Here is a 24,561-nt window from a genome sequence, read left to right on the forward strand (position 1 = left end):
CCCCTCCCAACTTGGGGTTTGTCTAACCGGGAAAGAACTTTTCTGTTAATCTCTGAATCCGCATCGCCTTACCGTAGCATCCCGGTAGGACTCAATACATGCTTGACGACTGTACTTGCAGAGCTTAGTAAAGATCATGTTTTGTTCTCCAAAAGTTTCCCTCGCTAAATCTGAACCCTGGGGTGGTTCGGTTGACCACTGAACTCCCAAGGTGCCCACAACTTGGCCTGTAGGTTGTGAGTTTTAGGCGACTTTACTGGCTTAAGTTCAAGCATCCATCCACTTGAAATATACTCAACTTCCCGTAAGCGGGATGAAGTTTGACCTCTCTGCTTTACCCTCTGAAGTGTTCAATAGGAAAGTGGTGTGATTTGCAATTTCAGTAAACTTTTGCAATTGTGGGGTGGAGCCCTGTTTGCTTAGGCTGGGTGGGAGGAACTAAAGAAGTGTTCAAGACCTAAAGATAGCTTGATGGGTGAAGGAAATTGCACTTCTCTTTTTCCCTACCACCACCGCCCACCCCCACCCCACCCCCCCCACCCCCGGCCTTGGTTTTCCTCCCCTCTGGGGTGGAATTTTTCTTTTGAGTAGCAGTAGGTGGAGATGAAGTAGTTTTATGTCTTCAAAATGTGATTGGCTTTATTGTTGGCTGCCTATTTCAGTGGTGTCCTGTAGATTAATTCATCAGTCTTCAGAATGATCTGTTCTCTTGACCCACAGTCTAATACTAGAAGATACTACATGCTTTTAATTGGTAAAAACTGACCAAGTGTTCACAGTTGCTAATTTCTTACTGTCTGCTTTGTTTTGACCAAACTTTAGTCAGTCTTCTCTCTCTTCTTCTGGCCTCTGAACTCCTACTTGCCCCCAAACTTGAGCAAGCGCTAAAGAAGTGGAATATGCTCCCTGATCAGCTTCGCCTAAGAACTGGCTGACCACAGCCGGACAATGTTCTGTCAGACTGGGCTCACTTCCCCTCCAAAGATTCTGCTTATCTTTGCTTGCCCCTACTTTATCCTATTAAAAAACAAACAAACAAACCAAAAAACACCTTTCTGATTTTGAGCCACTTGCAGATTTCTGAAGTCAGAATGTTCTCCCTATTGCAGTAATTTTCTCCGTAATTAGAGTCTGTCCCTATCTAAGTCCAGATTTTTTTAATTGAAGAATAGTTAATTTACAATGTTGTATTAGTTTCTGGTATACAGAAAAGTGATATATATGTGTGTGTGTGTATATGTATATATGTAGTCTTTTTCAGATTCTCTTCTGTTATAGATTATTACAAGATGTTGAATGTAGTTCCCTGTGCTATACAGCAGGCCCTTGTTTTTTATCTGTTTTATACACAGCAGGTTGCAAGTCCAAATTTGTTTTTATTTGACAAAACTAAGCACAGGTGCTGGATCTCTTTCCTCATTTTGGAATACAGTTTCACAGGAATTTAGAGACTGTAATCTGTATTTTTTAGTAGATGATGTGTTTGAAGTTCAAAGGTCACACAACCAGAAAAAAACAGAGCTGGATTTTTTTTTTTTTTTTTTTTTTTGCGGTATGCGGGCCTCTCACTGCTGTGGCCTCTCCCGTTGCGGAGCACAGGCTCCGGACGTGCAGGCTCAGCGGCCATGGCTCACGGGCCCAGCCGCTCTGCGGTATGTGGGATCTTCCCGGACTGGGCCACGAACCCGTGTCCCCTGCATCGCCAGGCGGATTCTCAACCACTGCGCCGCCAGGGAAGGCCAGAGCTGGATATTAAAGTTAGGTCTTTGGACTCCAGAATTCATGCCAGTTATACCTTAACAAGTGTTCTCATCAAATGTTCTCATACATTGGATTTCCCTCAACAATAAGGGAATAAACAAACCAATAAGAAAAGAAAAAAAAGGAGAACATAACCAAAGTTATAAAGTCAACTAAGAGCAAGGAAAAATACACCCCAGTAGGAAAATGAGCAAAACACAAGAACAGACAATTGACAACCAGCCAATAAAAACAGAAAAAAACATTCAGTCTTAATAGTAATTTTAAAAACACTGATTTTAAAATTTAGATAGAAAAATATTTAAAGATTGGTAATCCAGAAAGTTGATGGAAGTATCAATTTGCTTAACCCTGGACAGTTTGGGAATACCTTTTACTTATAGAAAATTTCACTTGTAAGAATTTACAGAAACATTTGTACACTGTCCAAAGAAATATATTCAAGATTATTCTTCTAACCACTAGTTATAAATAGCAAAAAAGTAGAAATGATCTAAATATCCATTGATAATAGTAGTAAATAATATTGATGATTAACAATTTATGGAGCATTTACTTTGCGTGAAGTACTATTCTCTGCACTTCATGTTTCATCTTATAAAATCTTTGCAATAACTGTGACATAGGTTCAGTTATACTCATTTTAGTGGTGAGGAGCATAAGGTTCAGAAGAAATTAGTTAAATGTATTATGGTACATCTGTATTGTGGAATAAAAGACAACCATTAAAAATGATGAAACTACATCATTAATAATTGTTAATAATTGACAAGAAAGATCTTTATGACCTATTAGTTGGGAAAAATAGATTATAGACAACATAATTTCATTTGTGTAAAATTACATAATTGCATAGATAAATGTCTTGAATGTTGTTATCTAAAATATTAATGATTGGGAGAATATGAGTAAGTTGACATTTTATACTTTATAGTTTGGATTTTTTATATTGAATATTTTTTATGCTTGAAAAACACCCCCAAAAATGCCATTTTCATTTAAATGTTTTTTTCTTTCTGGAAAATTACATCCTCATTTTCTCTTGTTATCTTTAGAAAGACTTTTGTTTGTTTGAAAATAGTCCAGTGTTCTGGAATCTGAGGTCAGGAGGTCTGGAATTAATTATATAGAAAGATAAAGAAAAATAAACCATGTGGGACTTCCTTGGTGGCACAGTGGTTAAGAATACGCCTGCCAGTGCAGGGGATGCGGATTTGAGCTCTGGTCTGGGAAGATCCCACATCCGTGGAGCAGCTAAACCCGTGAATCACAGCTACTGAGCCTGCGCGCCACAACTACTGAGCCCGTGTGCCTACTGCCCGTGCCCTGCAACAAGGGAAGACACCGCAGTGAGAAGCCCGCGCACCACTACGAAGAGAAGCCCCGGCTCGACGCAACTAGAGAAAGCCCACATGCAGCAACGAAGACCCAACGCAGCCAAAATAAATAAATAAATAAATTTATTTTTTTTAAAATGTATTTAAGCCTTACTAATCAGATTATGTGCTTTCTTTGGAGGTTTTAGAACTAAGTCAACACGTGGAGCATCCCTTAGGCTATGGTTTTGACCTGACTATTTTAACAATAGACTGACATTTCTTTCCCCTTCCCCATCCCAAACCTCACCTGTTTCAGGAGGAAGCTGCCAGTTTTGCAGCTGAACTTCCTTGCAAATAATTTACTCAAATAATTTTTAAAATTTTACTGGTTTATCAAAAAATCCTCTTGGTATAGTTATCAAATTAAAATTAAGACTTTCTGGGCTTCCCTGGTGGTGCAGTAGTTAAGAATCCTCCTGCCAATGCAGGGGATACGGCTTTGAGCCCGGCTTTGAGCCCTGGTCCGGGAAGATACCACATGCCGCAGAGCAGCTAAGCCCGTATGCCACAACTACTGAGCCTGTGCTCTAGAGCCTGCGAGCCACAACTACGGAGCCTGCGTGCCACAACTACTGAAGCCCACACACCTAGAACCCGTGCTTCGCAACGAGAAGCCACCCCAATGAGAAGCCCTCGCACCACAACGAAGAGTAGCCAACGCTCGCCGCAACTAGAGGAAGCCCATGTGCAGCAACAAAGACCCAACGCAGACAAAAATAAATAAATTTATTTTTAAAATAAATAAATTTATTTTAACAATAAATAAAGTAAAAAATAAATAAAATTAAGACTTTCCAAGTAGCAATCAAAAGTGTGGTACTTGGCACAGTTTGTTGTCAGTACTGGGTGCTCAAAAACATGTTGATCTGAGTAAATTCTGGTGGATCCAAATTGAAAGAAATCAAAAAGCATGTTCTGTGAATAGTGAAATCATTCATTTTTTTTCCTCCCTTTTCTTCCATAGAGAAGAAAATCACAGGTTCAATACTGCCCTTTCTTGATGAGTCTCTTCTTGAAGACCTTGGAATAAGGTAAGAATGATAAAATCCACATTGTAGCCAAGCATACTTAAGACCTTTTTTTCCCACTGAAGAGACAAGGCCCAAGATTGCTGATATTGTTTCCTCATTTTAAATCTGCACAGGTTTTAAAACAGAATACCACACCTGCTGTCTTAAGAGTTGTTTTTGTTTGTTTTTGCTGTGCAAATCCTATGTTAAATATTACTAATGATTCCTGTTTTTAAAAATTTTGCTAAGAAGCCTTCATGAAGTTTGTAGTGACCAACTTTGTACTCTCAAGTTCAGAATAATTAAATTATACACTCCAGAAAATGTAGAAGAATTGATAGGAAAAAAATGTTGGCAAGAAAAATCAAGGCTACAGCCCTATCTTGCGTATATTTCTAGGTCCTTCTAAAGCTACTTAAGGCTGGACTGCTTCCCTGGTATTAGATTTAAAGACACTATCCAAAGTAGTTTGGCACTTTTCAGTTGAATGATTTGGGACAATTTATTTAACCCTTCAGTTTCTGCACCTGTGAAATGGATAATAATAATGAGACAATGTATATAGAGTGATTAGCATATGTAAGCCCGTCATAAATTATATATGTAGATTGAGATCCCTATATATGACTGGAGATTCTAGGGTCTAGATTTGTGTAAGTTCACTTTAAATATCTCAGTTGAAGATCCAATCAATATTTAAACCTTCCTTAAAGTAGAGACTGTGTTTCTATTAGGGAATTGGCAACAGTGGTAAAATATGGTCTTTTCTTCTGGAATTCCACTTAGCTAAGTGTTGTTTGTGGAAACAGTAACCAAAGAGTCAGAACAAAAGATTATACTTCATGTACTGTTGTTTAGTAATTGATAATGCAAGTAGATTGAGGGAAAAGATCACTTTAGAACATTTTATTGACTTTTAATAAGCCTCCTTTGGGTCAGAATCCTTGGGAACCTAATCTTGCCTCTTTCATAATTATGTATCAACCCCCTCTGTCCCCCCAAAGTCCCCCTTACTACCTATTTCTTATGTTTAATAGTAGCTTATTGTTTGAATTGAATGGAACTTTTTCTAATAGAGTTTTGCTTTTAAAGGGAACCATATACTTTGTGGACCCAAATGCTGTTGATTGATTCAACAAATATTTATGGAGGGCTCACTATGTGTTAGGCATTCTTTCAGGAACTTGGGACACATGAGTTAACAAAATAGTAAAAATTCCAAAAGGAACACTATATGTCATGTATTTTTGTGCCCACCTCAACTCTGAGGTGGATTCTGCAGTACTCCTTAGAGCTGTGTTTTCCTATGCAGCAGCCACTACCTATGTGTTAAAATTAATTAAAATTAAATGAAGTGAAAATTTTAATTTCTCAGTTATACTATCCATAATTCAGGTGCTCAGTAGCCACTTATGTCTGGTGGCTACCATGCTGAACAGGGCAGATATAGAATATTTCCATCATGACAAAGTTCTCTTGGACAGAGCTGCCTTTGAGGATTTCAGTGGGATCCGTTCAAGTTGTTCACAGTGGTCCAGTGCAACCAACTTATTAATGTACCCTTGCATTATTTTCCCCTCGTTTCCTGTTTCACCTTTTCTAGCCCTCCACTCCGTATCCCAGGATTCACATCCAAAATAAATTAACTGTATGCAAGCTCTTGTCCTAGACTCAGCTTTCTAGGGGGAATCCAGTTTAGACAAGTACTCCTGTATTTCCTCAGTTTTATGATTAACTGATGATGGTAAAAGATTTTTCTAAAAAAATAAGAAATATTGTTACATTAAATATACACATCAGTTGTAAGAAACATTAGATTTCAGAAATGATGAAATATGGAAATAAAATCTTATTGTAGTCCAACTATTCTGGCCCAAATCTTTGTTTAAAGTATTTATTTTGCCATAGCCTTTGCCAAAACAAAAACACCTCCAGGTTTTGGGTGGCTTTTTAAATATACTTTAATCAGTGATTTTTTTAAAAAAAATTAAATATTTTTATTGAGGTATAATTGACATATAATATTATATTAGTTTCAGATGTACAATGTAATGATTCAATGTTTGTATATATTGCAAAGTGATTACCACAGTAAGTCTAGTACCTCTGTCACCATACAAAATTACAAAGAAATTTTTTTTCTTGTGATGAGAACTTTTAAGATTTACTCTCTTTGGAATTCCCTGGCAGTCCAGTGGTTAGGAGTCTGTGCTTTCACTGCCGAGGGTGAGGGTTCGATCCCTAATCAGGAAACTAAGATCCTGCAAGCTGTGCAAACAAAGCAAAACAAAACAAAAAACAACAACAAAAAGATTTACTCTCTTGGGTCAACAAAAAATTAATCAATATTCTATCTAAAGGAGAAATAGGGAGTTTTATTCAAGCCAACCTGAGGATTATAACCCAAGAGACAGTCTTTTAGAAAACTGAGGGCTCTTCTGTCTGTTAGAAGTCAAAGGAACAGTCATATACATTTTCAAGAGAACCGATTGTACATCAAAGTGACACACTGACATTTCAAAGATACATAGTCCAGATCTGCACATAGGCACAGTATGTCACCATGATCCCTTACGGGATTAGGAAAGGAAAAATTAATCTTCTAAGGAGTTACATTGTTGGCATCAGAAGAAGGAAAAAAGCATTGTTTTTTACAGTTGAGCAGGCATTCCCAACTTTGAGGAGGTCTGGTTAATGTATAATGCACACTGCACATTAGGGAGGGCCCAGTACAAGCAGGGAACATGTTATGCTTAAATTTTCTTGCCCTGCTTAAAACATAAATTATATACCATCACTTGGCAACTTTTAAACATGCACTACAACATTATTGACTATAGTCATCATGCAGTACAGTACATTCCCATGACATATTTATTTTATAACTGGAAGTTTGTACCTCTTGAAGCCCCTTCACCCATTTTGCCCACCCCCCCATGTGATTTCTTTATGAATACAGTAGTTTAAGTGATGAATACTGAGTATCAGTTGAGGAAAAGACTGGGCTGTGAGGTTGGTTTAGGTTTGGTATTATTTTATGCTGTGATTCCTGGTTATGCTCCACTGTGCAACTATACTTAACCTGTGTCAGTTACAGCTCTGCCTTAAAGTACTTCTTGGAGCCTGGCCTTTCCCTGTGCTTGTTATTTCAAACTGATGAGGGCAGGGGAATAGTAAAACACAAGCTATGCTGCTTTAATGGTTTATCAGCTGTAATGATGCTTCTGTACATTCCAAAAAAATCATTCTTAGATTCTGTAGTTACTGTGGGTCTTGGGGGACAACATAGAGGTCAATTGTACTACTTCTGGCTCCAAGTCTATCTAGGACTTAGCAAAAGATTTACATTTCAGTCTAATTAGCTAAAGGATTGATAAAGGCTAACCCCTTGCCTCCTGCTTCAGCCAGGTATCAGGCTAACATGCCTAGACCAATTAATAAGTGTAAAAGGAGCAAGAAAGTGAATTATAGGATCTTGAGTTGTTTAATTCCTATTAAATTCTTTCTCAAGACTGGAGCATTATGAGTAATTACTGATAGAGGACGGTAGGTATAAATGAAGCTAAAACCATATATATTTGATTGATGCATAATTCATACCTGATGCTTCTAAGTCAAACTTGGACCTTTGCAACTCATCACTATAAAGAGTTTTTAAAATCCATTCATGGACTGATCACGTGACTGACAACCACCCCTGCCAAGAAGTCTTATACTGTCCTGTGTTTCCTTTCATTGTATCCTAGACATTTGCATTTGATGTGACTATTTCTTAGTTGATGTAAGCAATAATTATTTCTCTTTGCAAGTTATTTTGATATGACAAAGGCTCAGTTTGTCAAACAAATGTAGTCTTCCTATATGTAACATCTTTGGCCAGTTTAGTTAGATAACTTTGTTCACATACTCACCACTTGGTTACACTAATAAACTCCTAGATTCTTGTACTTAAAACACTGCTGATGGGGTAAGTATTGAATTTAACGTCAATAATAATTTCTATAACACCTGTAATCATAGTTAAAATTCTCCTATAGTTCTTGAGGGCAGGAACTGAGTCTTTTGTATCCCGTGCTGAACACACTGTTTAATCCCTCTCCAGCCCTGTGAGGGAGATAGTATTATCTCTGTGCTATAGATGAGAACATCAGTGTACCAAAAAAGGTTAAGTGACTTTTCCAAGATCATATAGATTCCACGTGCAGATGTGAGCCAGTTCTGCCTGATTCCAAAGACCTTTTTCATTATCACTGTGCTCTACTTCAAAGAGACTTACCTATCTTGAGATTTCGCTTACCTGAGCCATGCAAATTTAGGATCATGAGGGTAGATGTTGGCCTCAATTAGGTTAAAATAAGTTTGAAGTGTAAATTGAGCATTCAGTGATGTAGGTATGAGAGGTGTTGAAGTCTGAATTTACCAAGAGAGAAGAGGATTGAGGGCAGAAGAGTCTCCTGTCTTAGAAGCAAAGGAAGGAGAGGGTTTCTAGTAGGAGTATGTTTGAATTATTAACTGTTGCTTTTAATCTGACTTCTAACAACCTAAAGTTGATTATATACTATTATATACTCTAGGGATTATTATTCAGCAAATAATGATATATTTGCTTATCCTGTTATAATTTTAGTTCCTATGGGAAGAGAATAAAGCTGCTTAATAATATCCAACAACTGGATCAAACTCATGTTTATACAATGAAGGTAAGAGGAATCTGAGTTTATTATTTTTTAAATATAAAGTGATATAACTCAATTATGTAGAATTCATTTTTAAAAGAATGGAAAGAAATCTCTTTTCAGTAACAGGATTGTGAGTAATGGGTTTTTACTTTTCTAAACTATCTGCATTTTCTAAAATAACCAAGAGAAAAACTAAAATATTTTAAGCACACAGAAAAGCATAAATAGACTACTGCCCAGCTTGTCAAACCTTAACATTTTGCCTAATTTGCTTCAGATCTATTATTTTTAGAACAAAATATTAGAAAACAACAGAAGGCCTCCTTTGTACCCCTCTTGAATTCTGTTTCCATCCTTTTTTCCCCAAGTGTTTAATCATTTTCTTGAATGTTTTTTTAGATTTTTACTACATATATATGTATAGCCATAAACAGTGTATAGTATTGTTTTACATATTTTTAAAACACTTATAAATGGAATTTCATTTTATTAGAAGTAACCTTCTAAACTTTCATATAATGTTATATTTTTGAGAAATATCCATATCGACACATATAGCCCTAGTTACCCCTTAGTCATAGAATAACTTTTAAATTAAAATTACTTATCCGTTTTGGTAAACTTTTTTGTCAAACAGTAGACCAAAGAATAGATATATGCCTAAAATTTTATCTATCAATAATTGTTTATTTCTCATCCCGCACCCCCTTCCAGACATTTCAGAAGCCCTGTTTTTCACACTCAGTGTCCCAAGAATCATTTTAACAAGCAGTCAACTGCCTAGCTCCCAACTCAGAAATTCTGATTCTGGGAACTTACAGTAGAGACCCAGGAATGTGCATTTTTCACGTGGTTCTAATACCATAATTAAAGAGATGTTTCTTGATTGGTTGGTGACAGGAAATGTACCACATTGTTTACACTTTTGACATCTATAGGGTAAGAAAACTTAGTTTCAGACCTGGAATAGGGGATGGGGTCTCATTCCCCTTTTACACAGTCATCTTTTGCACTTTTCATCAGAGGTGTTTTAGGTATTGAGTTATCTCAGATCCTATGAGCACATGAATTTCAATTTTACTGTTACAAGTTAATCTGCTTATTTTTCATTGAAAATCATGTTTGAAGATATTTAATAAATGTGTTTGGTTCAATTCTACAAGAATCTTCTTTTACAGACAAAGTAGTTGTTCTTAGAGCAAATCTGTTATTTGAGGAATGGTCAAATTGCAGCCCTTTTGGAAAAAGTTACCTAATATTAAAATACTTCATTTTCATGAAGAAGTAAATAGAAGAATCACTTACCAAAGATAATATCTAAATATTTTGTCCTGCAATTGGGAGACAGTTGCTGTCCTGCATTCTTTTTTGTCCTTTCTCAATAGCAGCAGCATGGGTGTTCTCATCAGTCAGGGCAGAGATAAGATGAGTTTTCTTCATTAGTTGAGATCATCTCAGATAATCTCTGAGGTCACATTTTCACAGTTTGCAACAAAAAATCTTTTTGAAGTAATTTTCAAGGTAGTCAGTAGTTTCATTTGCCCCCTTTTATTTATTTTTTCTATTTTTCATTAAAAACAGAATTGTTTAACTTCATATATAAACTATAGTCATTGAAAATAGATCTTAAAGCTACTAAGTACTTGAGTCAGTGAGTCACTGTCTAGTAATGAAATTGATACCTTTTTTGACCTTAGCTTCATCACCAGTACAGTTGAACAAAGAATTGATTCCTACCCTAATTTGGCATCTACCTTTTTTTTAACATCTTTATTGGAGTATAATTTCTTTACAATGGTATGTTAGTTACCTTTTTTAACCTTTTTTTAAAAAAAAATAAAAACAGCTTTAGTGAGATATAATTCACATACCTTGGAATTCATTCATTTTATTTTATTTTATTTTTTTATTGAAGTGTAGTTGATTTACAATGTTGTGCCAATCTCTGCTGTACAGCAAAGTGACTCAGTTACACACAGATATATTCTTTCATTCACTCATTTTAAATATACAAGTCAGTGTTTTTTAGAAAGTTCACAAGGTTGTTCAGTCATCACCACAATCTAATTTAATTTGTAACAGTTCTTTATATATTCAGGATACAATTCCCTTATTAAATATATAATATGCAAATATTTTCTCCCATCCTCTGGATTATCTTTTTTTTTTTTGCGGTATGCGGGCCTCTCACTGTTGTGGCCTCTCCCTTGTGGAGCACAGGCTCTGGATGCGCAGGCTCAGCGGCCATAGCTCTCGGGCCCAGCCACTCCACGGCATGTGGGATATTCCCGGACTGGGGCATGAACCCGTGTCCCCTGCATCGGCAGGCGGACTCCCAACCACTGTGCCACCAGGGAAGCCCTGGATTATCTTTATGCTGTCTTTTTATTTATTTACTTAGACCACATCATGAGGCTTGCGGGCTCTTAGTTCCCTGACCAGGGATTGAACCTGGGCTCCCAGCAGTGGAAGCGCAGAGTCCTAACCACTGGACCACCAGGGAATTCCCCATCTTTTTACTTTAGTTTTGTTTTTTAATCAGTATTGCTTCTTTGTAAATTTATTTATTTATTTATTTTTGGGTGCATTTGGTCTTCGTTGCTGTGCGCGGGCTTTCTCTAGTTTCGGTGAGCAGGGGCCACTCCTCATTGCAGTGCACGGGCTTCTCATTGCAGAGCACAGGCTCAGTAGTTATGGCGCACGGGCTTAGTTGCTCCACAGCATGTGGGATCATCCTGGACCAGGGATCAAACCCGTGTTCCCTGCATTGGCAGGCAGATTCTCAACCACTATGCCACCAGGGAAGTCCCCTCTTTTTAGTTTCTTGATGGTGTTCTTTGGAGCACAAAAGTTTTAAATTTTGATATAGTCCAGTGTATCTATTTTTGCTTTTGTCTCTTATGCATTTGGTGTCATATCTAAGAAATCATTGCCTAACCCAAGACTATAACCTCTTATTCTTGGCTCAGTTTTCTTCATGCTACACTTAGTTCAATTGGCCTCTGAAGCCAGGAATTGCATAATAGTGAGGATGAAGTGCAGTGTTTGACATCGTAGGCACTAATTTGTCAAATGTATTGGTGGTTTTTTTTTTTTTTTTTTTTGGCCATGCTGTGCGGCTTTGGGGATCCTCGTTCCCTGATCTGGGATCTAACCCGTGCCCTCCCCACAGTGGAAGCGCAGAGTCCTAACCACTGGACGACCAGGAAAGTCCGTGGTGAATTTTAAAACAGTGAAATGTCTACCTAATATGTGTGAAATTATAGAATCACCACCTCTGAATCTTTTTCTGAGGGCTCCTGTTCCCCTTTCTTCAGGGTAGAACTGACCACTCCTTCTTTTGTTTCTTTTTCCCCATTCTCTTTCCCCACTACTGTACAAATAGATTCTGTTATTTTTCCTGGGGGCAGGAATGGTAACTTATTCATCCCTCATCCCCAGTGCTTGGCATATACAGAAGGCAATAGAATTGTTTCATCCTGCTTGGCTAGTAACACAATAGACTATCATATACCTTTAAAAGTGAAAGTAGGGCTTCCCTGGTGGCACAGTGGTTGAGAATCCGCCTGCCGATGCAGGGGACACGGGTTTGTGCCCCGGTCTGGGAAGATCCCACATGCCACGGAGCGGCTGGGCCCGTGAGCCATGGCCACTGAGCCTGCGTGTCCGGAGCCTGTGCTCCGCAATGGGAGAGGCCACAACAGTGAGAGGCCCGCATACCACAAAAAAAAAAAAAAGATAAGTAAGTGGACCGTGTGATTATAGAAGGAGTAGATTATATTAAATAATACTGGGAGACACCAGCTCTGAGACACCTTGGGCACCTTAGCCAGCCACCCAAGGATCTGGGCCCGCTCACCAGTGGGCGGACACAGGCTTCAGGACAGCCCTCACCCTACAGCCAGCTGTGTCAGGAACCAGCCCTACCCCCACAGTGGTCTGACACCAGCTCTGGGACCCCTGGGTCCTGTAACCAGAGACCCCAGAACCCAGCTGTGCCCCCGCCATTGGACCAGCACTAGCCCCAGGACCCAGTTTTACCCACCAGTGGGTGGGCACCAGTCCCAGGAGCTCCTAGACCCCGATCCTGCCCACCAGAGGGCAGACTCGGGCACCAGGACCACTGCAGCCCCACAGCCTGCCCTGTCAGGACCCAGCTAACACATCAGCAGTCCAGGGGCCCTACCTCCTAACTCTGCCCACCAGTAGGCAAGCTTCAGCTCTGGGGCACCTTGGGTGCCTCCGTCAGCAGCCCTGGTATCCAGGCCCACCCATCAGCAAACTGTCAGCTTTGGGATCCCCAGGGCCCTGCATCCAGAGACCTCGGGACCAGCTCCACCCACCAGTGAGCTGGCACTAGCCTGGGGCCCACCCTGAGCCCTGCACCTGCCCACCAGCAGTCTGACAACAGCCCTGTGACGCCCCTGCCCCTGGACCCACCCATCAGCAAGCCAACACCAGCTCTGAGGTACTTTGGACTCCTCAGCCAGCCACCCTGAAGTTCATCCCCACTCACCAGCAGGCTAGCACCAGCTTTGGGACACCCTGGAACTCACAGCCAGCAGTGTTAAGAACTGGCCCCACCCACCAGCAGGCCAACACCAGATTCAGGAACCTCAGCCTCAAAACCACTCATCTCAGAACCTGGCTCTGCCCACCAGTGAGCCAGCATTAGCCCCAGGATCCCCTGGGGTTCTGCAGCCAGCCACCTTGTGGCCCGGCCCTGCCAACCAGTGGCTAGCAGCCTCCACACAAGGCAGAGCCTGGCAACCAAGCAAATTGGGGGGCCAGCCATGCCTACCAGACCATCCACAGTAGTCAGCCCACCACAACAGACGGACCCATGCAGCTCACACTGGGGGCATCCCTAGAACATATAACCCTAGTGACCAGAGGGGAGTGTGCTGCTGGGACACATAGGATGTCTCCCACAAAAGGCCACTTCTCCAAGGTCAGGAAACAACCAACATATCCGATACATAGAAATAAAAACAATTTAGGCAAAATGAGACAATAGAGGAATATGTTCCAAACTAAACAAGACAATAGAGGAATATGTTCCAAACTAAATAAAATATGTTTATCTTATTTGAACAAAATAAAACCTCAAAAGAACTAAGTGAAGTGGAGATAGACAATCTAGCTGATAAAGAGTTCAAGGTAATAATAGTAAATAAGATCAAAGAACTCAGGAGAAGAATGGATTTACAGAGTGAGATGTTAGAAATTTTTAACAAAGAGTTAGAAAATATGGAGAAGAACCAAGCAGAGATGAGGAATACCATAACTGAAATGAAAAATACACTAGAAGGAATCAACAGTAGACTAAGAGAATATTAAAAGCAGCAAGGGACAAGCAACAAGTTATGTATGTAGGAACTCCTGTAGACTATTAGCTGACTTATTAGCAGAAACTGCAGGCCAGAACGGAGTGGTAGAATATCAAGAACCAAGAACCCACCTGGCAAGGTTCCCAGTAAGATTTGATAGAGAAATCAAGTTTTATAGATAAGCAAAACCTAAATAAGTTCATCACCACAAGCAGCTTTACAAGAAATGCTAAAGGCACTTCTCTAAGCAAAAAAGAAAAGGCCACAGCTAGAAATATGAAAATTATGAAAGGAAAAAGCTCATTAGTAAAGGCAAATATACAGTGAAGGTATTCAGTCAACCACGTACAAAACTAGTAGGAAGGTTAAAAGGCAAAAGTAAAATCATCTATATCTTCAGTAAGTAGCTAAGGGATACACAAAGCAAAAAGATGTAAAATATGACACTGAAAACAGTACTCATGGCAGGAGGGGAGTAAAAATGTAAGGTTGTTAAAATGCATTTGAAATTAAGAGATCAGCAACTTAAAATAATCATGTATATATATAGATTGCTATATATAAACCTCCTGGTAAGCACAAACTAAAAACCTATAATAGATACATATACAAAAAAGAGACAGGAATGCAAACATAAGGCTAAAGATAACAAAGGAAGAAGAAAGGAACAAAAAAGAACTACAAAAACAACCCCCAAACAATTAAAAAAAATGGCAGTAAGTACATACCTATTAATAATTACTTTAAATGTAAATGGACCAAATGCTCCAATCAAAAGACATGGAGTGGATGAATGGGTACAAAAACAAGACTCTTACATAGACTGCCTACAAGAGACTCACTTCAGACCTAAAGAAACACAGACAAAGTAAGTGAGAGAATGGAAAAAGGTATTCCATGCAAATAGAAATCTAAAGAAAGCCGGGGTACGCATGTCACAACTAAAATGTCCTGCAGCATGCCGCAACTAAAGATCCTGCATGCCATGACGAAGATCCCGTGTGCCGCAACTAAGACCCAGTGCAGCCAAATAAATAAATATTAAAAAAGCAAAAGAAAGCTGAGGTAACAAAAACTTTCACAAAGTAAACTTTAAAACAAAGACTGTTACAAGAGACAAAGAAGGACACTATATAATGATCAAGGGATCACTCCAAGAAGAAGTTATAACAATTGTAAATATATATGCACCCAACATAGGAGCACCTAAATACATAAAGGAAATATTGACAGACCTAAAGGAAGAAATTGACAGTAACACAATAATAGTAAGGAACTTTAACACCCACCTTACACCAATGGACAGATCATCCAGACAGAAAATCAATTAGGAAACACAGGTGTTAAATGACATATTAGACCAAATGAATGTAACAGATATATAGAGAATATTCCATCCAAAAGCAGCAGAATACACTTTTTTTTTTTTTTTAATGGCCATGCTCTGCGGCATGTGGGATCTTATTTCCCTGGCCAGGGATTGAACCCGCACCCCCTGCAGTAGAAGCTCAGAGTCTTAATCACTGGGCCTCCAGGGGGGTCCCAGAATACACATTCTTTTCAAGCGCATATGAAACACTCTCCAGGATAGATCACGTTCTAGGCCACAAAACAAGCCTCAGTAAATTTAAGAAAATTGAAATCATGTCAAGTGTCTTTTCCGACCACAATGCTATGAGACTAGAAATCAACTACTAGAAAAATACTGCAAAAAACACAAACCTGTGGAGGCTAGACATTATGCTACTAAATAACGAATGGATCACTGAAAAAAAAATCAAAGAAAATATCAAAAAATACTTGGAGACAAGTGAAAATGAAAACACAGCAATCCAAAATCTAAGGGATGCAGCAAAAGCAGTTCTAAGAGGGACCTTTATAGCAATAAAAACCTACCTCAGGAAAAAGAAAAGTCTCAAATAACCTAACCTTACATCTAAAGGAACTAGAAAAAGAAGAACAAACAGAACCCAAAATTAGTAGAAGGAAAATGGACAGAAGACCTGAATAGACGTTTTTCCAAATAAGACATACATATGGCCAACAGGCAGATGAAAAGTTGCTCAACATCACTAATTATCAGAGAAATGCAAATCAAAACCACAGTAAGGTACCATCTCACACCTGTCATAATGGCTATCATCAAAAAGCCCACAAATAACAAATGTTGGCTAGGGTGTAGAGAAAAGAGAACCCTTGTATACTCTGTAGGAATGGAAATTGGTACAGCCACTGTGTAAAACATGGAGATTCCTCAAAAAAACTGGAAATAGAACTACCATATGATCCAGCAGTTCCACTCCTAGGCATATATATCTGAAGAAAACACAAATGCTAATTTGAAAAGATACATGCATCGCAATATTCTTAGCAGCATTATTTACAATTGCCAAGATATGGAAGCAGTCTAAGTGTCCATCAACAGATGAATGCATAAAGAAGATATATTATATATACGCAATGGAATAGTACTCAGCCATAAAGAAAGTGAAATTTTGCTATTTGCAACAACATGGATAGACTTGGAGGGTATTACTCCTAGTGAAATAAGTCAGAGAAAGACAAATACTGTATGTTATCACTTATGTGTGGAATCTAAAAAATGAAACGAATATAGCAAAACAAAAAAACTCAAGACTAATAGAGAACAAACTAGGGCTTAGCAATTAAGAGAGGGAAGAGGGAGGGGCAAAATAGAAGTAGGGAATTGAGAGGTACAAACTACTATGTATAAAATAAGCTACAAGGATATACTGTATGACACAGGGAATATGGCCAGTATATTATAAAACTGTAAATGGAGTATGTTCTATAAAAATTTTGAATCACTGTTGTAACCTGGAACTAATATAATATTGTAAGTCAACTATACCTCAAAAAAATACTGCAGGGGGCTTCCCTGGTGGCACAGTGGTTGAGAGTCCGCCTGCCGATGCAGGGGATACGGGTTCATGCCCCGGTCCAGGAGGATCCCACGTGCTGCGGAGTGGCTGGGCCCATGAACCATGGCCGCTGAGCCTGCACGTCCGGAGCCTGCGCTCCGCAACGGGAGAGGCCACAACAGTGAGAGGCCCATATACCAGAAAAAAAAAAAAAAAACTGCAAGGACAAAAATAACAGATTATATACAATGATCAGAGCTCTACTCAATACTGTGTAATGACCTATATGGCAATAGAATCTGAAAAAGAGTGGATATATGTATAACTGATTCACTTTTTTTTTTTTTTTTTTTTTTTTTTTTTTTTTTTTTTGTGGTATGCGGGCCTCTCACTGTTGTGGCCTCTCCCGTTGCGGAGCACAGGCTCCGGACGCGCAGGCCTAGCGGCCATGGCTCACGGGCTTAGTTGCTCCGCGGCATGTGGGATCTTCCCGGACCAGGGCACGAACCCGTGACCCCTGCATCGGCAGGCGGATTCTCAACCACTGCGCCACCAGGGAAGCCCCTGATTCACTTTTCTATATAGCAGAAATGAACACAATGTTGTAAATCAACTATACCCCAATAAAAATTAATTTAATAAAGTGATCAAAACACTTTAATATCACATACACACACTAAGGGTTGCGAAGGGAATATGAAATAGAATTTTCAGTTTCGCAAAGCCCGATGTTAGGGGAATGGTTTAAAAATCTTGGTTCATGGGCTTCCCTGGTGGCGCAGTGGTTGGGAGTCCGCCTGCCGATGCGGGGGACGCGGGTTCGTGCCCTGGTCCGGGAGGATCCCACGTGCCGCGGAGCGGCTGGGCCCGTGAGCCGTGGCCGCTGAGCCTGTGTGTCCGGGGCCTGTGCTCCGCGACGGGAGAGGCCGCAACAGTGAGAGGCCCGCATACCGCAAAAAAAAAAAAAAAAAACTTGGTTCATCAATGAAATAGCCATTACGTTGATAATTATTAAGATTTGTAAAAACATGAGAAACTGTTCATGATGCATTTTGACATGAAAGGAGAGTGTGTGATGATATTAAGTTAAAAATAATTTTCACTGAGTTCTTTTAAAAAGTTATTAACCACTGAAAAATTGACAGTGAAGACTTTTAGATCTTTAAATGGATTAAAAGTAGATTATAGGATTTTTCTTTGATAATTTTTCAAAATAAAATAGATTCTTGGGACTTTCCTGGTGGCGCAGTGGTTAAGAATCTGCCTGCCAATACAAGGAACACGAGTTCAAGCCCTGGTCTGGGAAGATCCCAAATGCTGTGGAGCAACCAAGCCCGTGCGCCACAACTACTGAGCCTGCGCTCCAGAGCCCACGAGCCACAACTACTGAGCCTGCATGCCACAACTACTGAAGCGCACGTGCCTAGAGCCCGTGCTTCACAAGAGAAGCCACCGCAATGAGAAGCCCGCGCACTGCGACGAAGAGTAGCCCACACTTGGCACAACTAGAGAAAGCCCACGTGTAGCAACTAAAACCCAACACAGCCAAAAATAAATAATTAATTAATTTTAAAAATACATTCTCATTTGTTTCGTGGTTACATTGATCTTGTATAAGGGAGAAAGAATAGACCAGTATATGATTTTCATATATTTAAAAATTGTGCAACTTTTTCTTCTCTGATAAGGACATTCACAGGGTTGAATTACAACATCCTTCTATTCCTGAGATACTTTGACATTATTCTTGGTGTATTTTTTTTTTTTTTTTTGCGGTACACAGGCCTCTCACTGTTGTGGCCTCTCCCGTTGCGGGGCACAGGCTCCGGACGTGCAGGCTCAGCGGCCACGGCTCATGGGCCTAGCCGCTCCACGGCATGTGGGATCTTCCCAGATCGGGGCACGAACCCGTGTTCCCTGCATTGGCAGGCGGACTCTCAACCACTGCGCCACCGGGGAAGCCCTCTTGGTATATTATTAAAGATATACTTGGTACACTGTAACTATAATAGCTTGTTAACAGGTATTACTTTGCAATAATGTTTCAACAGTAGTCATTCAAAACGTATCTGAGTTCCTACTCTGTGCCAGGCACTGTGCTGTTTGATGGTTCTGAGAGTATGGCAGTAAATGAGGCAGACAAGGCCCTTTACCTCCCAGAATTCCATACATTTTTTAGGGACTTCATGGAACCATTTGAAGCAATTTGAAAATCATGGATTAGGTGATTTATCATGTTTCTTTTTTTTTTCTGAAACATTCTTTTTAAAAGATAGTTATGGACAATTAAGAAAGATGTTATCTTTATTTAAAGAAACATAGAGGAGCATTAAATCTTCACCCATATTTAAAGCCCCTGTTTAAGCTTAGAGTAATGAATAATTATGAAATGTATGTTTACTAAGTATAAGTAAGTACTTCTTAGAGACATTAAGTGCTGTAGAATTTTATAGTACTTCCTGCCTATGATTGTTTACTACATGGTAGGAGGTTTTCTTTTTACTTAAGGATTATAGTGATCGGTAGATACATTTACAGAAAAATTAGACACAGTGCCTGTGGTAAAATAGTGTATGTGATCTGAATGAGTGTGTTAAATGAGTATGTTTAACTTGAATACCAGACTAACTTACTAAAGGCTAATGAAATCATATACATAAAAGAAAGATTAAAATCTTTACCCTTCTGTTATTAGAATCATTAATCCATTATTAGAATCCATCAGGTCCAATATACTTGCTTTGTCTGGTAGTGATACCTAAATAAGGTAAAGATATTCATAACTTGTCATTTCCCTTAGTATTATTCTTACTTAAAAATGAATAGCTTTGACTTTGCACTGTAGATAGGAATGACTGCACAAAAATTTTAGATGGTGTTATGTATTGTTATTCACATTAATTTGTAATTTTCTAGGTGATTAATGATCCTATCCATGGTCACATTGAATTTCACCCTCTTCTCATCCGAATCATCGACACACCTCAATTTCAGCGCCTGCGATATATTAAGCAGTTGGGAGGCGGTTACTATGTTTTTCCAGGAGCTTCACACAATCGATTTGAGCATAGTCTAGGGTAAGAAGGGTATTGTGGTGGGGAACTTATAGTTATTAAGTCCCTTCTCGGTCACATCGTATCTTTTAGAAAACAAATAGTTTTATAAAATGGTAATAATAGCCTTAGTTTCTTTTTTTTTTTTTTTTTTAACATCTTTATTGGAGTATAATTGTTTTACAATAGTGTGTTAGTTTTTCCTTTACAACAAACTGAATCAGTTATACATATACATATGTTCCCATATCTCTTCCCTCTTGCATCACCCTCTCTCCCACCCTCCCTATCCCACCCCTCTAGGTTAGCCTTAGTTTCTTTAAGAGCCTTGTTTGACTGAGACAATCAATATTTGATTTTTTTTTTTTTCCTTTGGCCGAGCCACGTGGCATGCAGGATCTTAGTTCCCCAACCAGGGATCGAACCCGTGCCCCATGCAGTGGAAGCGTGGAGTCCTAACCATCGGACTGCCAGGGAATTCCCAATAATATCCTTATTTTATTGATGAGAAAGTTGAGGGTTTGATTTACCTTACTCTACTTTACTTATTTTATGTATTCTTAGAAGCCACCTCAAATCCTTCCTGGAAAGACAATGAAAGTGCCTGGCAGGCCTTTTAGATGAAATATTTGTGTTTAAATATTATTTAACAGTTAATAGGGGTCTTCCCTGGTGGCGCAGTGGTTGAGAGTCCGCCTGCCGATGCAGGGGACATGGGTTCGTGCCCCGGTCTGGGAAGATCGCACATGCCGTGGAGTGGCTAGGCCTGTGAGCCGTGGCCACTGAACCTGCGTGTCCGGAGCCTGTGCTCCACAGTGGGAGAGGCCACAACAGTGAGAGGCCCGCGTAATGCAAAAAACCCAAAAACAAAACAAAACAAAACAAAGTTTAATAGGGTTGGTTACTGATATAACTAACTTTGTAAGTTTGATTATTTAATTTTCCTACATTGCCTATTTAGTCTTATACATAATTGCCCTTTAAAACCACATCATTGGGCTTCCCTGGTGGCGCAGTGGTTAAGAATTCGCCTGCCAATGCAGGGGACATGGGTTTGAGCCCTGGCCCGGGATGATCCCACATGCCACAGAGCAACTATGCCTGTGCGCCACAACTACTGAGCCCGTGTGCCACAACTACTGAAGCCTGTGCGCCTAGAGCCTGTGTTCCTCAACAAGAGGAGCCACCGCAATGAGAAGCCTGTGCACCACAGGAAGATTAGCCCCCACTTGCCACAACTAGAGGAAGGCCACATGCAGCATCAAAGACCTAAAGCAGCCAAAAATAAATTTAAAAATAACGAAAAACAAAAAATAACACATTGTTTTCTTACCTATCAGGAAATGTGTAAATCAGAAAAGCATTCACAGGCTTAGAGAAGGTGGCACCTCTGTTACATACAACATAGTTGAGACTTTGGTCTGCTTTTTTTTGCCTGCGTTTGGACTTCTTTGCTGTGTGTGGGCTTTCTCTAGTTGCTGCGAGTGGGGGCTACTCTTCGTTGCAGTGCATGGGCTTCTCATTGCTGTGGCTTTTCTTATTGCGGAGCATGGGCTCTCTAGGCGCACGGGCTTTGGCAGTTGTGGCACATGGGCTCAGTAGCTGTGGCTCGCAGGCTCTAGAGCGCAGGCTCAGTAGTTGTGGCACACTGCCTTAGTTGCTCCGTGGCATGTGGGATATTCCCGGACCAGGGTTTGAACCCATGTCCCTTGCATTGGCAGGCCGATAACCACTGCGCCACCAGGGAAGTCCCTGGTCTGCTTTTTCATTATAAAATGTAGAGCCAGGTGGACATAGGCCCAGAAGAATTGGACAGTTATCTAGATTTTCATGAAGTACTCACAGTGTAAGTGGTCCACCCCTTATCCCACGGGGTATATGCTCCTAGACCCCCAGTGGATGCCTGAAACCACAGATACTACCAAACCCTATTTATACTATGTTTTTTTCCTTAAAAAATACATACCTATGATAAAGTTTAATTTATAAATTAAGCACAATAAGAGATTAACAGCAACTAATAATAAAATGGAACAATTATAACAATACAGTGCAATAAAAGTTATGTGCATGTGGTTTCTCCCTCTCTCTTTCTCTCAGAATATCTTATTGTACAAATTTAATGCCTTTGCCATCTTAATTAAGCACTTATCACACACCGTGGCTGTAACTTTGACAGTTTGAGATGCAACAGCAAGACTAGCACAAATTTCTTTTTCCTTCTTTACAATTTGTTCTTATGATAGATCTTAGCATACAATTTTGTTCTATCTTTATTGAGTTGAGAATTTTGACCTTTTCACTCACTTACCAGAAGCACTTCTCGACTTCTCTTTGCACATCTGAATTTCCAGCTTTACTACTCTTGCACTTTGGGGCCATTATGAAGTAAAATAAGGGTCACTTGAACACAAGCACTGTGAAACCTCGGCAGTCAATCTAATAATTGTGTCGGCTACTAAGTGATTAATGTGTGGGACACACTGGACAAAAGAATGATTCACGACCCAGTTGTGATGGAGCAGCACAGTATGATATTTCGTCATGCTACTCAGAATGAAGTGTAATTTAAAACTTATGAATTGTGTATTTCTGGAAGTTTCCATTTAATATTTTCAGACCATGGTTAACTGCTGGTAACTGAAATGAGGTAAGTGAAACCAATAATAAGGGGAAACTGCTGCGTTACTTTGGTTTTGTTTGTTTGTTTAGAAGCATCTTTAATTAGCCAGAACACATGCATCTACTCATGTTTATTTATTCATCAACAAATATTTATTGAAAACTTATTAGTGCCTACCAAACCAACAAGATATCAACTGTTTCTATCCTTGTGAAGCTCAGAGTTTAGGGGACAAGAAAGATATTGTATTCATTCAGGAAGTACTTTCAGATGGAAATGCTAAGTGTATTTAACATTTGTTGAGCACCTTATCTTACAATCTGTTGTAAACATTACAACACCAGAAGTTCTGCTTTTTAAAAAAATTGTGGTAAAATACACAGAATGTAAAATTTACCATCCTAACCATGTTTAAGTTTATAGTTCAATAGTGTTAAATATATCCACATTATTGTGCAACCAAGCTCTGGAACTTTTTCATCTCGCAAAACTGAAACTCTGTACCCATTGAATAACAATTCCCCATTCCTCTTCTCCCCAGTTCCTGGTAACCACCATTCTACTTTCTGTTCTAATGAATTTGACTGTTCTAGGTACCTCATATAAGTGATTTCATAGAGTATTTGTCTTTTTGTGATTGACTTATTTCATTTAGCATAATTTCCCCAAGAGTCACTCATGTTGGAGCATGTGTCAGAATATCCTTACTTTTTAAGGCTGAATAATATTCCATTGTATGTATGTGTTACATTTTGATTATCCCTTCATTCATCTGTGGACCCTTGGGTTGCTTCCACCTCTTTGGCAATTGTGACTGCTATGAACGTGGATGTGCAAATATCTCTTCAAGACCCTTTTGGGTATATACCCGGAAGTGGAATTATTGGATCATATGGTAATTCTGTTTTTAATATTTTGAGGAACTGCTCTACTGTTTTCTGTAGTGGCTGCACCATTTTACATTCCCACCAACAGTGTACAAGTGTTCCAATTTCTCCACATCCTGGCCAAAATTTGTTAGTCTTTGTTTTGTTTATAATAGACATCCTAGGGACTTCCCTGGCGGTCCCGTGGTTAAGACTCTGTGCTTCCACTGCAGCTGGAATGGGTTCAATCACTGGGGAACTAAGTTCCCGCATGCTGCATGGAGTAGCCAAAACAAAAAACAAAAAACCCCTCCTAATGGGTATGAGGTGGTGTCTCACTGTGATTTGATTTTGCATTTCCCTAATGATAAGTGATTCTGAGTCAAGAGGTCCTGCTTTTGGGAATCTGTCTGTTTCTGCCTAGTTCTGAAACAGACTATTCTGTTAAGTTGTCCTCGAGGTATATTAGAACATTTGAAAAACATATTGAAGTTCTTGAGTGTTAACTGAAAGAAAAATGCATGATGTGAAAGTTATGAGTTAAGTTTTATTTGGGGACCTTACTGAGTACTATAGCCAGGGAGTTCTCAGATAGCTTTGAGGAAATGCTCCAGAGAGGTAAGGGAGGAGCCAGTATATATGTGAACTTTTTTGCTGGGAAAAACATGTGGTCAAGTGTAAAAAGATTACTGCTAATCACAAATGTGGACCAAAAAAATGTTACCTGTCATTCTAGTAAACAACAAATATTGCCCGCCTTCAAGACATCAAGCCACTGCAGCTGCCCCCAATGCTGCACCCAGAGGGGAACTCAGGGTGGAGAAAAACAGCATCCTGGCCCTAGATAGATCAGATGAATATCTAAGGAATAATTTCAATGACCCCAGACTCTTGCATCTTCCCATACATAGGAAAATGCTAAAAATTATTAACTTGAGGTGACTGGTTTTTGTCATTAGCAGTAGTCTTTTGATGTTG

The 24,561-nt window shown here is 39.4% G+C and overlaps 1 protein-coding gene across 1 annotated transcript in view; it reads left to right on the forward strand.

Moving 5' to 3' along the window:
* SAMHD1 (SAM and HD domain containing deoxynucleoside triphosphate triphosphohydrolase 1) overlaps positions 1-24,561 on the forward strand; it is a 65,751-nt gene that overhangs the window by 1,012 nt on the left and 40,178 nt on the right. Inside the window, exons 2-4 of the mRNA XM_059038060.2 lie at positions 4,105-4,171; positions 8,778-8,850; positions 19,958-20,118. Coding sequence (XP_058894043.1) covers positions 4,105-4,171; positions 8,778-8,850; positions 19,958-20,118 — 301 coding nt within the window. The remainder of the gene's footprint in view (positions 1-4,104; positions 4,172-8,777; positions 8,851-19,957; positions 20,119-24,561) is intronic.

Source organism: Kogia breviceps, chromosome 14, assembly GCF_026419965.1.
Source record: "Kogia breviceps isolate mKogBre1 chromosome 14, mKogBre1 haplotype 1, whole genome shotgun sequence".
Classification (NCBI taxonomy): Eukaryota; Metazoa; Chordata; class Mammalia; order Artiodactyla; family Physeteridae; genus Kogia; species Kogia breviceps.